At 37.4% G+C, this 14,054-nt stretch overlaps 1 protein-coding gene across 4 annotated transcripts in view; it reads right to left on the bottom strand.

Annotated features, from left to right (window-relative positions):
- FGF14 (fibroblast growth factor 14) overlaps nucleotides 1-14,054 on the bottom strand; it is a 412,338-nt gene that overhangs the window by 94,600 nt on the left and 303,684 nt on the right. For 2 of the 4 annotated variants that reach the window (XM_075715928.1, XM_075715934.1), the window contains exons 2-3: nucleotides 9,396-9,506; nucleotides 640-743 (exon numbers count right to left, since the gene is read on the bottom strand). In XM_075715928.1, coding sequence (XP_075572043.1) covers nucleotides 640-743; nucleotides 9,396-9,506 — 215 coding nt within the window. Of the gene's footprint in view, nucleotides 1-639; nucleotides 744-9,395; nucleotides 9,507-13,794; nucleotides 13,811-14,054 lie in introns of those variants that run through there. The other 2 variants (XM_075715942.1, XM_075715941.1) reach the window with 2 other exon arrangements.

Here is a 14,054-nt window from a genome sequence, read left to right as displayed (position 1 = left end):
TATCTTAAACTATCTGAGGACTTTCCGATCACTTTATCCAGCAGTCTCTTTTGTGACTCAAAAGATTCTTTCTTAAACTTTGATCATTCTACAAAGATATAGTCCCTCACAGAACTCTGTTTTCCTGATATCTGAAATAAAAAAAGTCAATAATGCTAAGCATACAATTACAAGATTATGGTGATAAACTGTAAGGCTGGTAACAACTTTTTAGACAGAAGTTACACTTGTAAGTCTTATCAATAAAAGTAACTGTTAGAGCAGCTTTTGGATTCTGATCAACAAGTCACTAAGAAAATAATTGTATGTCTTTATTTAAAAGTTCTGAAGAATTTAATTGAAAAAAATAATTTTTATGGTGTATTGCACACTACCAGTATAGCCTACCAGAAAAAGAGCGCTACAGAATGTTTTTTTAGGACTGCTAACATGCAGACTTTCAAACATAGTACACAGTAATTTCTACTGTATCCCATTTATAGATATGCTGCATACATACATGGGTAGACAGGTGTGTGTACTATATGTGTACACATATATAGACATTACAGAACTTCTTAAAAGTGAATATGCGTCTCATTCCTGTGTAGATTTCAATTTCATCTGTGCCTCTTAAACAGAGTTCAGAAAAGTACTTACTGATGTGTAGAGGAAACCTTCTCCATTTAGGGCTATATACAACCCAGTCTTTACACCCTGGATAGCAACAACTCGAAGTCCCACTGGTATAAGGTTGAATAACGCTGTGAAGAAAAAACAGGACCAGATATGAATATACTATGGTTATTACAATATTCTAATAAATATTCTAAAAAGAAAGAAAACTACTCCCTGTATAATTTTTTCTGATTTTAAAACTGGACTAATTCAGCAAATCTTGCTTCTAGTAAGGTTAATCCTTAAAATTAAAGCCTAATGATCTATCTAGCAATAAGTCCTGAAACAGTTCAGTATTTGGCACAAGTACTAACTAGCAAATACAAAGCACAGCAGACTGGACTGTAACCATTTATGCAGCACTGCAGACATGAGTACCTCAGGCAATCTGAAAAGAGCCCAACAGTTCCTTCATCAGTGCAGACTGATCACAAGGGTAATACTTGTGAGATACCCTGCAGAAAACATCTCTCTCTGATTCTGGCAAGTAGCTTTTTATTTTCTTAGGCATTTTTATGTTTTTGGATTAAGATGTGCTCTCAGTAAAGATTGCTTTCAAGGGGTCTGTGATTTCAAATCAAAAAAATTTTTTGCTTTTGTGAATGATGTATTTCATACAAGCAGTAGTACACAGGCCTCAGGTAATGGCAGAGGCTTATCCTAGTTCAGAAAAGCACTGAAATATGTGCTTGACTCTAAATGTGCATAAATGTTTTTGAGCTGAATATAGAACGTGTTCAAAGACTGAAACTCTGGGTAAAAAAAAATAATTAAAAAACCAGCTAATAGCAGATACCCTAGCAATGGTATATACCTCTGTAGTAACAAAACCAACCACAGCTTTGATTAGTGTCTGAAAATGACCAGTGAGAAGAGTGGGAGTTTACAAGCCTCACCACAGAACAACAAAAGAAAAAGTGATATCCATAGGAGACACAGGCCAATGCTTCTAAAAATTATGCCAATACGCACCTATGCTAAGTTTACTGACTCATACTAGGAAATCAGATGCAAAGCACACATCAAACAGTCTTGGAAGAAAAGAACTGGATGAGCCAGAGTTCATGCTAAGTGTTTTTCCACTGTGGATGAGTCAAGGATTCACAAGTCCTTGGATGAAAACCAAATGTGCAACCTGTGTGTTCAACACATGCAGCGAGGACCATGGTTCCACCAAGCTAGGTCTCAGGAACACAGTAACACCTACAGTGAGTTCCTCAAAATTTAGGAAGGACATCCATAGGCGTGACCAGAAAGTGTACCCAATGAGACTGTCTGTAATCAGAATGCCAAGGGTAAAGCCCAAATCAAGAAAAAAAGGGTCATGTAATTGCAGTGGATATGTACATTTTCTCAAGGTGTGAAAACTCCTGGTTGGTCAAAGGACACAAAGCCACAGATCATTTATGATGAAGATGATCAAATCTTTACAACTGCGAAAAAACATAGGTTGACTACTAGAATTTAAAGATAGAAGTAGATGGAAAAAAACCCCTTCTCTTCCACACTGTCATGCTGAAAAAGTATACGTAAGATAAGATCTTTTTAGGAACGCACAAAGTCAGTACAAAGCTGGGAATTGTTGTAGCAGAGCACTTCCTATAGCTGTAGAAAGAAAAAATATATTCAAAACAGCTCTGGAAGAACAGAAGACAAACTTATGGGTTTACAAAGAAGAATAGAAGAGATGACATGAGACAAGAATTAGCACAGATATATAGCATTTTCATTTCTGTAGTTTCCAAAAGTGTCCATCATGCTAGGATTTTACTGGGCTGTTTACTAGAAAAATACTGGGCACAGACAAGGTTCCCTCTCTAATCTATACAAGATATGTAAACCAGTGAAATATGGCACTCACGGACAAGATATCCTAAGAGTATATAGATATCCTAAGAGTATATAGGCTAAACACTGCATGACTTGAGGGATTTCAAATGTTCAATATAATTTGGAAGTTAAAAAACACAATCAGCCATTACCCTCAAATGAAACAATGTCAAAACCAGCAAAACCACTATTGTGGGTGGTGGAGGGGGAGTCTCTTACAGCAAAACTAGGTTTAAGATGGCAGTTGTTTTTTTCTAGAAGAAAAGAAATTCCAGGAGGAAACCTGGGTATGAACACCATGCTAGAGGGAAGGCAGCAACAACTGAGGGGACACCAGGAAGGAAAAACAAACAATACTTGTGTAAAGAAAAAAGGTGAACACAAAAGACAAGTCAGCCATGGAAAACTGCTGATGAAAAATAACTGCAAATCATAGTGGTTCAGTCAAAACTTCTGGAACGTAGATATAATTTGCTATATTACCAGTAAAAATAAAGCAGCAAAGCTAGAAAAAAAACCACCATTGAAGGAGAATTAGAGCCCTGTAACATGGCAGTCTTTTATACAACCTATAAAATTACTAGAGCAGCATATAGTTGCTGGTGAATTTAGAAAGCACTGAGGAGGGCATATAATGTATCTTTTACTGCCACCAAGTTTTAATCAGAGATTGTCATAGCTCCTGTAATTAGTCTAAGACCATTAAATTTTAGACTGTGATCTGAAATGCTGTAATTCTGCACAGACAGAATATTCAGTAACTTCCACAAGATCTTTCAGACTTGGGTGAAACTAGGGAGGCCAGTCTACATTCAATTATTGATTGATAAATGCTCAGCACTGTGCTTCATATTGAGGTCAGCAAAACATGCACCGGGAAGGCACAGCATGTGGTTTTTACATGCTCTGAAGCTGGCCAAAGGAAATTCAATTTCCTCCAGAACCTGGCTGTGCAGTACTCTAGTGAGCAGGCCTTCTGTGCCCAATTACACATTTCAAACCTTCCTAGGATTCACCTGTGCTATCTCCCACTCTAATAAGAACCTGCCTTGAGAAAAGCAGAAAGCCTTCCAGAGTTTGCTGGCATTTCAGGTCTGCACAGCCAAAGCTAGGCCCTTACCTGAGGGGGGTGTGAAAAAGAACCATGTCCCCAGCTTCCCTCTATCTTTAAGACAATGATGCAAACCTAAAACTAAGTGGGAGTGAGGTCCCTGAACACCTTTATGTACCTAAACCCAGCCGGGTGAGTCCACAGATGAGTTGAGAGAGGGAGCACCCTGGAACAGCCCAGGAAATATAATTCTGCCCGGTGCTCAGTGGTCCCATGCTGCACGCTTAAGTATACAGCCTGGCAAATCCAACTGTAAATAAGATGTGGGAACATCAGGGAAATCAAGTGAACCAACTGGCAAAAATGGTGCGAGGAAAACCCCTTCTCCTTGTCAACGCTGAGCCTGTGCACATAAACCTGTAAAGCAAATGGTTTCTTTTCCTTTTCCTAAGCCTGCAAGCCTACTCCCACCACACACAAGACCAGAAAATGGGGGAAGGAGGCAGTTAACAGGAACAACCAGCATGAAAAAAGTTATTGTTTTATGTGTCATGGAGGGAATTTGCAGGAACAAATTTGAGTTGGATTCTAATCCTACGAAAGTTTTAGCTAAAGTCCATTTTTTGATAAGTAATAACTCCTTCCTTGAGCGAAACACAAAACCACCAGATTTCTTTTTCCTTTTTTTATGTCGTACCACCACAGTCTATTAACTTGAAATCGGAAATGCCTGAAATCAGGTATTTCCATATCCTTGTGAAAGTCTGTTTAGGTATGACTGACTTGTAGCTACAAGAAAACTGCTATTACAGATCACTGTTTTTCTCAGGAAGCTTGCTAGAGACGAACTGCTCAAGGTTTATAAACCTGCTGTCTGTTCTGTGTGTGCACTACGCTGGTGCCTGTTAGCAAAACTTCCCACAGCACCAAATCTGCAATCAGATCAAGGCAACTATTTATTTAATTTAGTCCCATCTGCAGGCCTACGGGCAAAAATGACGACTCCATCAGAACATCTTTTAGATTGACAATGAGTGCAGGGAGGTTGGTATTCAGAGATCCTTCCATCCACTTCTTGTGGAGCAAACCCATTCTACCTGCCTGATGTTACACAAGACATAACTGAAACGTACTTTTTAGTATGGCTGAACATGGCCTCCATTGATCCTGTCACACTGAGGAAGATTATACTGGTGGGAGAAACAGGCTTACCTAACTCCCAAAGGTGGTGTAAATAGATGACTAAATGCCTGTGTAATGCTTTGAAGACAAACTGCAGTAAAAAAGAGTGCAAAAATCAGACTGCAAATATTTCAGTTCAGTAATCCAAATTTAACATTCAGTAATCCAAATTTAACAGCATTGCAGGTGTTGTTTTTTAGTCTTCATGTGCTTTATTTCTAATTATCTTCTTTACCTTACAAGGGAGCTATGAAGATTATTTTATTAATATCTTCAAACCAAAATATGATAGTGGTAGGTACTTTAGAAAGACATTAAAACGTTAATACTTCCATATTCAATTTCAAAGATATAAATAGAGATTTAGAAGCATGCATTAAAAGATGAAAATAAAGGAATATTAAATGGTTGCATGATATCTTGAACAGCAACTGTACCAGCTACCAAGTGCCATGAAGGAAGTAAAGCATGTTGCTGCATAATTAAGCAAGAGATGTGCATAGCACAGCCAAATCAAAGTTGCTTGGGTAATTTTGGCATTTATCAGTTTATGAAATAAGGCTACAAATGAGTAATGCTCTTTTAGTCTGTTTTAAACATGACGGTAATTTCATAAGGGACACAAATAGCAACATTTGAGTGTTAAAATCAGGTTTATCACCCATCAAGGAAAGTAACATAATTCATGTTGAATTTTTTCAGTGGTTGTTGGCTGAGTTATACTCTTCAGGTGAATCAAAATAAGCCATAGGGCTGAGAGATTCAGGGTTTCAATCTCAGAAATTAAAGAATCAGAATTGCCTGTTTCCCAAATTAATTAGTCTTCCTACTAAACCTACCCTTCATTCATGAGACAAAACTTTGAAGATAGACCGAAGCCTGAAAATGAGCTGTTTTGGGTGGGGAGGTTGATGGGGGGGAAGGGAATGCAAAGCTTGTTACCACAAGCACAACGTGGAAATCTCTTCTATTTCTTTACAGTTTCTGCATAGGAGCTTGTTTTTCCTAATTAATAATGATGAGTCCCATGGACAACACTGTAGCCAGTTCCATTCGCACCAAGTAATGCTGAGGACCGTTCTAAAATCCAGGAAAATTCAAGCTAGAGAGGGACAGCTGTGCTGAGTAGGACCTCAGTAACCAAACCTACAGCTTTAACCATAGTCACTCCTGCTTTCACTACAAGCAAGCCACAAAAACAAACCAGAAACTGTAAGGCATTAGAGGAAGGAAAAAGAGAGAACCAGCTAAAACAAGAAAAGCAATGTAATAAAGCCTCTTTCCACATACTGCTGAGAGTTTGGCAAAAAAATACAGACTGTACACACAAGATAGTTTAAGCTAATAGCCTTGGTCTGGTGATGTGATTTCAGGAAACTCAGCACCATTAACCAATAGGTGCATTAATTCATACTCTGTCACAAAACATCACTAACTTGGAAAAGATTTAAAAAGAAATTAAAACAATGAACTGAAACCCATTCAGCCTATTTAGGTTGGTTTCTAATAGCATTGACACCAACATGAGCAGACGAAAGTACGTTCAGGAATGCAATTACAAGTAGTCACATCTTTCTTCCTTTTTCATGCAAGGGTTTGTGCACAGCGATACATTAAAAATCTTGCCATCTATCTCTGCAGACTCTAGCCTTTCCTCAGGGCAAGCCGGGACAATGGCTTGCACTATAGCAGCTGACCAAAACCACTGGTAAACTCATTTTGACTTCAGATAGAAGCAAAAAGTCACATTAAAGACACTACCAAGAAGCTTTAAAGACAAACAAAAAATGGGTGTGAACAGAACCAGTCAATTTGAACGGACTACATCTCAATCTTACTTTGCGCTACCTCTCTGTAACACTGTGACTCCAACAGTGTGTAACTTATGTTTACTGACATACATATAAAATGAGTACAAAACTATATATGCACTTGAGGGATTTTTAACTTTAAGCACTCCTCTAACTGCTTGACACAGAGTAAATTGCAACAGCACAGAAAGTAGCAGCATGACTAAGCTTCAAACAGTTTCCTTGCTGAAGACAAAAAAGAAATCACTTCTCTGCCCCTCGCTACTCACTCACTCTGGTTTCTCCGACACCTAGCTACTCAGACGGTCAGTGCATGAGGAGGACTCTCTCACCGGCTTCAGGGACCGTGAATAGTGCAGAGGATGGGTCGAAGGCTGGCAGAGATGCACACCCTTCAGCAGTCTGTATTTCCTCCATTTTTATGAAGCACACTTCAAATGGAAGTCATCCTCACTATCAAGGTAAGCGTACTATCTGTCCTGTTGACAGCTAATACATGTCCATCCCTTCACCCACTGGGTAAATTAAACAGGCAGCCTGCAAGCTCCATGGTCAGAAGCAGGATTTCCCCCCTCTGGCAGCTGCCAAAACTTATTTACCGGTAAGCCTTAGGCAGAAATTATCATGGTAAGGAGCTGACAAAATAAAAGATCAAAATATTAGGAATTCCATCCATGAGAAAATTATTGTTCTAATTTAAAAGAGAAACGGAAAACCAAAATATGCTGCAATAAAGAAAAGCAATAGGAAACAAAAAGTTCAACAGGAAATGGAAGGAAACAGTGGAAAGGAAAAAGAACTGAGGAGAAAGACTGACAGCACAAAAGAAACAGACACATATTCATATATTCATGAATATACCAAATGAATCAATCTTTTCAGCTCTTAGTATAGTGTTCACACATACATACTAGTGAAATTTAAGGTGGAGATTTTATGCTTTCCTGGCAAACACATTAATTTTACATCCTTATGGTCTAAACTGTCTTTACTAAACAATATTGCAAAATTGGACTGGTAAAGAAACAAATAGTGGATCACACCAGTAAAAGACATAAAAGGATCCTTTATGGAAAATCTCCTTTTAGCCTAAAAATCATGTTGAAGTAAAACACAATATTATCTAACAGTATTTATCCAAAATACACAATACTGCTATCTGCTATTTGGTTGAGTTTGGACAAGTTCCGTATTTCAGAATATTTATAATATAGAATACTCATTCTGCATTTTGGAACAAGAATAAGAGAGAAGGGCAGACAGATGGAAATCCAGAAAGGCAGGGAAGAGGGGAGAGAAAGGGAAAATGACATAGTAAGCAAAAAAAAGGAAGTTTTGTAAAGCTGACAACAGCAAAAAGACGAAAGTAAGGCACTATGGTCTAGTTTTGCAAAGATTCAAAATCCATACAGTTCTAAGATTAAAAAAAAAAAACCCAGAAATAACATTAAAACATTCCAAAATTGTTGCAGTCATGCACACCTCCTCACTGAAGCTCAAAATAAGAGAGATGGGCAGAGAGAGAAGGAGAGGGAGAGATACACGCTCGCACTCTAAGACACATTTCTTGGACCTCATACAGGCAAAGCTTCTACAAAAAGCAATAATGATCTTGTCTGTACAAGGTCTTAGTATCTAGTCCGGTACAGAAGTGGGCATGAGAGAGGGACACACTGAGGGAAGAAAAGAAACAAGGATAGAGATGGGGGGTGGGGGGAGGGGGAAACACTTGGAAAACAAGTAGAGGAATACACATCAAAATAGATTAATAACTATTTTTCTCAATTCTAAACCAAAAATAGAACAATAAAAGATGATCATGCTATCTGTTGATGAAATGTGTTAAAAATGACAGCCGTGCATTAATAGATAAAACAGGGACCTAACCAAAGTAAAGCAGAAACCTCAAATCCCTTAATTTCTATACCCTAATTCCAACATTTTTGAGGAAACTAAAGGCTTATTCATACATGCATAATAAGAAGATAAATCTTTTGTATTAAAAATGCTTAAAAATAGACCTCAAGATCACACAGAAATGTTACTTAAATATGCCATTATCATTAAGATAAACAAAATACAAATACTCTCTGCTAAACAGAAAATTAAAAATCAACTGTTTCTAGAGTAAGAATAGGTTTGCTTAATTATCATTTGCAGCTGACGTTATCAAACATATATATGCTCATTGAATGAAAATACGTGGCAGCATCATAGGAAAAGAGTACCAAAGCAGCAACCCATACCGCCTTTCAAGACCACTTTTTTTTTTTTTTAAATATTTTGTAAAACTGCCACTATTGCAGTCCCTACTGGCAGAAGTTCTCATAAATTCATTGGAACTCTTGCTGGTGTAGGGACTGCAGGACCTTTAGCCCCAATTCAGCAAGGTACTTCAGCATGTGTTTTAAGCAGGCCTTTGATAGTTAGATATACACTTACTTACTTGGCTGAATCAGGGCCTATATGATCAGATTTTTCAAGGAATTTTTGTTTCGATTTTTTTTTTTTTTTTGTTACTTATTTGCAGATAAGCAAATTATGTTAAATATATGGCTTTTACAAAAATATTTTTAATATAATTTTACCATTTTTATAAAATTACCAGAAGGCAACCATTGGCCTAAATATCTCACCCCTGAGGTCCATCGGCACTTGTGCCTTCCCCTTCAAGGGGAACATATTTAGGCCAACACACGAGCTGTGCGGGCGGTCATTAGGCTTCGAATGGACAGAATCCTCCTCCTTTCGACAAAACACATTCAGAAACCCTCCAAAGGCATTAACACTGTGTCTGCGCGTACGCACTCGAGCGATGCAATCTGCGTGTGCGATTAAGACATTCCCCTGGGGCAGTCACTTACTAGAATTACTGCTGTCATCCTTGGTTCCATCGAGACTTCCATCGGGGTGCATTTGCAAGTAGTAGCCTTGCCTGCAATATAACCTGGTCACTATACCCTTGAGCTGGGGATCTGAAAGACAAACATATTTTGTCACTAGCCTCAAAACTTTTTCCAAGTTATCCCTACTTCTCTCACTGTAGGAGGAAGTTTGGTGAAGCAGCATCGCCGTCTTAAAAGTACTACAACAGGATGGGTCCTTATGGAGATGGAGAAAAATCTCGCCGCAGAGTATTATTAGGCCAGTCGCGTGACCTGTTCTCTCCCTCCAGCACCCTTCATTATAATTAACACAGGTAAAACACAGAAAAAAAGAACACCCCAAAGACACATAGTCAAAAGACTTAAGCCAGACTAAGCCCGGCAAAAAATTTTAGACTTCAGCAACAAGCATAGAGCCTTACAGAAACTAAAAAAACATTTAAAAAACACTACTCATTTCATACGTCTTAGTAACTTACTATAGCTCACATAAGTTTTAAGGACACTTGGAGGAAAAAGTCTGTCTCCTTTCACTCTCTACCGAAAGTGATAAACTTATCTGTTATAATATTTTGTAACAGTCCCATCTGAAGAGTTCCCAAAATATTTTACCAATCTAGAAGCGGATACAATTCACCTGCCCTCTCCCACCCCCCAGGGAATAACACCCACAGTCAGGGCAAGACATAACCCTCCTTCAACAGAGGAGAAAGCCTGAAAAAACTCTTAGTAGGTTAAAAGTATATGGGAAATTCAGGTAGCTGAACAGTTAAGCTACCCTGTTTAATACTCCGCATTTATGAAAATTGCCAAGAATTGGGCAGGGGCTGCCAAGCCAAAACTTTATGATTCATCTCAAGGATGGTGCCTTACCAAATCACAAATTAAGCTGCTGCAGAACTGGTTCAGTGCTGAGGAAGAGAACAATGCATCTTACAAAAATCAACAGCACTACCTCTATGTGATTTAGGTATTAATATTGTTAAACATAAACTATTAGGCCCAACTCCAGGCAGCCAGTACAGAAACTCGTGGGGACATTGGCATTAAAAGCATCTGTGTTGTATAATGCTTAGCTCCGCAATAATGAACTAAAATCATAAAGACTTCGAGACAGATATATAATAAAACAAACAGGTGAACTTCTAAGGAAGACAGAAAGTACTTCCATGCAACCCTATGGCCAGAAAGAAAATCCTTCTTGAATTTGTGTATAATTGCTCTCACGATCAGTCATGCTGGGTTTCTTACAGTATCCTAAGGGGAGGTGGAAAGAAACACTAATAAACAAAACTGCCTCTGACTGGAGTCCTCTGAAGTTTTCTATAGAGGCTCAGTTCCATGAAATGATTATGAAAATGTTAAGTTTTTCTTGAATATCCAAATTACAAAATCATATTAAACAATAAACCCATCTAAATCAAAAAATATAAATTAAACTGTAAATATTATAAAAACTGTTACTAAAAATATTAACACTGTAAGACTTCTGAGGCATGGAAATAAATAACATAAACATTTGATGATCAACATGTAAGCACATTATAACTTTTTTTTTCTTTTAATTGCAAATTTTGCTTTCCATGTATTTTTACATTAGCAAAAGTTTGTCTTTACATAAGAATACTCAGAAACAAATATTTTTAAAATTTATAAACAGAATAAACTGTATTTTCTTTGAATGTACCGTCTCAATCAACTTCATCAGGCAACTCAAAAATATTTTCATAATTTAAAAATTAAAATTGAGCTCCTCATACACAAGCACTATTCCTATCAACGCATGCTTTCAATGTGCACTTCCAAATAGACAATTTTAAACATACTTGCTTTACACGTTAAAATGGCATCCTAAAAGACTAAAGAAGAATATTTTAAAAAATTATTAAAACTAGACTTTTAAAAAGTATTTACAGGAAAAGTATTAGTATTTTGAGAAACTGTGTCTACACCCAAAGAATCATGAATAAATGATTCTTTATTATCACTTCTAGCTCAAAGAAGTATCATAGGAAGGCAAAGTACAGTCAACTCACTATCACCAGCTGTTTACATCCACTGCTTCAAGGGAAAAATGGGAAACTTAGAAGTGACTTTCAAAGTTGTTCTTTATACTCATTCTATTCATTTTTTTCTAAATTCACAAATAAAATCTACTTTTTAACAAGAAATTGCACAATCATTTGACTATGTTTTCACCAAAAGCATTATTTAAAGTTAACCCTGCTTTACCAGCTATCCAAAATTATATCTGAATGAAAATATTTTGGTGGATACCTATGCATTTCTGCTAGCATTTCAGGCTATGTGTGATGAGACAGGGTATGGATCCCCCATTTATTTTTTCACTCAAGTCCAAACACAGCAAAATAATAACTATTATAGCATGAGACCAGAGGATCCTAGTCACGTGTTATATCTCACTTGTATACAGTTTTAATGGATTCATTGGTCAGAGAACTGAACAAAACTGTCCCAAAATATGGCTCTTTCATGTGAATGTTTAATTGAAAACTGTAATTTACTACTAATAATGTGATACTAACTAATATTTTCATTGTGCAAACCAGATCTCTGTAGACTAATAAATGGCAAAAAAAAAAAGTCTTTTTTTTCCCATGAAATGTAGCAACTGAAACTTTCATTTTACCTTTTTCCTGCAGATTATTAGAACCTTATTTACCCACCCTCCTAAGAACATCTTTTCTACCTTAAGTGCTTACCTGTCCTTAGCAAGATTAAAACTTTTGCTCTTGACAAGTAATTTAATTATGCATTTTTTTTTTCACTGCAGGGGGGTTGGGCTAGATGATGTCTCAAGGTCCTTTCCAACCCAAAGCATTCTATGATTCTATGATATTAGTCCTTGATCATAATATTTAGTTAATATATATCACAGCACTTTGAATCTACAAATCAAAGTAAATAACGACTAAATGTTTTAGCTGAACAGTGCTGAAAAAACTGGGGGAACTGGACAATGAGACATGGTATTTCTTTGATCTTAGCCAAAAAGCAACGTAGATTTAGTGATGGAGTTGTATGAAATGACTCATTAATCTCAATGCAAGTCATAATAAGCAATAGTCAAAAAGACTACTCCATACAGCCTCAAGGTAAATATCTCCGAGACGAAGCAGACAATCCTGTCAGGCAAGGAATTTATCTCTTCTCCTTGCAGAAAGATAAATGACTCTTTCAGGTCCTTTTTAAGACACCTCAGCAGCAAGCAGAGAAGAGAAATCCACTAGTCCCTGTATTTCTATGGCATTTTATCTACCCATTGTCACTTAATAATATTACAGGAACAGTCTCAGCTTCAGATGCTTTACAAACGAGTTTCTCAAATCCTTCTTGACCACACTTTTTCTTTTTTTTTTTTACTGTCTGCTAGAAAGCAGGAGCGACCAGCAATGCCCAGAAACACCAGCAGAAGACTGATGCTGCCTCTCCGCAGGTGCCCTGGATACATTATGTATTTAACTCCCACTGCAGTGATACAGGTCAACAGACCAGCAATTACTCTTACCCTTTACACCCCATGCACACCTTTTTCTTCCCACATGAAAGAGAAAGGGAATGGCAAGATAATACAGCAAAATAATAAAACACAAACGAACAGGATGAGTACATGACCTCACCAAAGAGTTCCCAGTTCTCATGATTTTATTATAGATACTTTGCTACTAGTTCTCTTAAAGTCCTAGCCACCACAGTGAGGTGAAAAATGCCATTTCTATTTAATTTTAAACACCTTGACTTCAGGGGGAGAAAAAACCAAACCAGCAAATTTCACCATGGATCAAAATCAAAGGACAGTTCAACATCTCCTAATGATTTTTATTGATCTTGTTTTGCACCTTGACTTCTGACTTTGAACAGTGCAGCGTGACAAGTCTCCAATGCCCCACCATAGAAATAATTATTCTGACTTGTAGATATTAGAGGTTGTTGCTAAAAATGCAAAAACGTTGTACTGAATGGACAAAGCAACAGCTTCTCAAGCCTCTCTTCCACAGCAACCTGCGTGACAGCAGCCACTTGCTTTTATTGCTTTTTTTCCTTGTCAGTGGTGATGGCAGGATGCATGATTGCAGTTAGCATGCACACTCTGTCAGTAGCTTTTCTGACGTCCTCAGCAAAGGCAGAGTTTAATTAAGTTGTCTTCTCTTCTCCCTCGAATAGTGGCTACAAAAATGGCTTTGGCATTGACTCATGACAGGCTGAGTGCAGCTCTTGCTTTAGAACAATTATGACACTTTCTGTTTTGAATTGTGTATTTTCTGTTCGCAAACAGAATGGTTTTAGCAACTCCTTCCCCACTGCCACAGGCTGCCAGGACAGACCTCTTTAGAAATGTTACAGGTTTAAAATAAACAAGGGGACAAACTCATTAAATACGGGTGTTAAGGATTTTACCTTTGTGTTCAGACATAGATGAATTTACAGTGCTAAAAGAGCAATGGTGAATATGCCCATTGTATTTTAACGCCATGAAAAAATGAATGTCTTAGCATCCACTGGAGTTTTAATTTTTAGGTTTTACCATAGGAGGGCTTTTTTCACCTGTCATTATTTATTTACTCCCTCTTTTGAATAAAAGTATTAAATAAAAGCCTGTTTGAGCTGACAAGCAAA

Source organism: Pelecanus crispus, chromosome 1 (genome assembly GCF_030463565.1).
Source record: "Pelecanus crispus isolate bPelCri1 chromosome 1, bPelCri1.pri, whole genome shotgun sequence".
Lineage (NCBI taxonomy): Eukaryota > Metazoa > Chordata > Aves > Pelecaniformes > Pelecanidae > Pelecanus > Pelecanus crispus.
The sequence above is the reverse complement of the archived record's forward strand: the minus strand, read 5'-3'. Positions and strand labels throughout refer to the sequence as shown.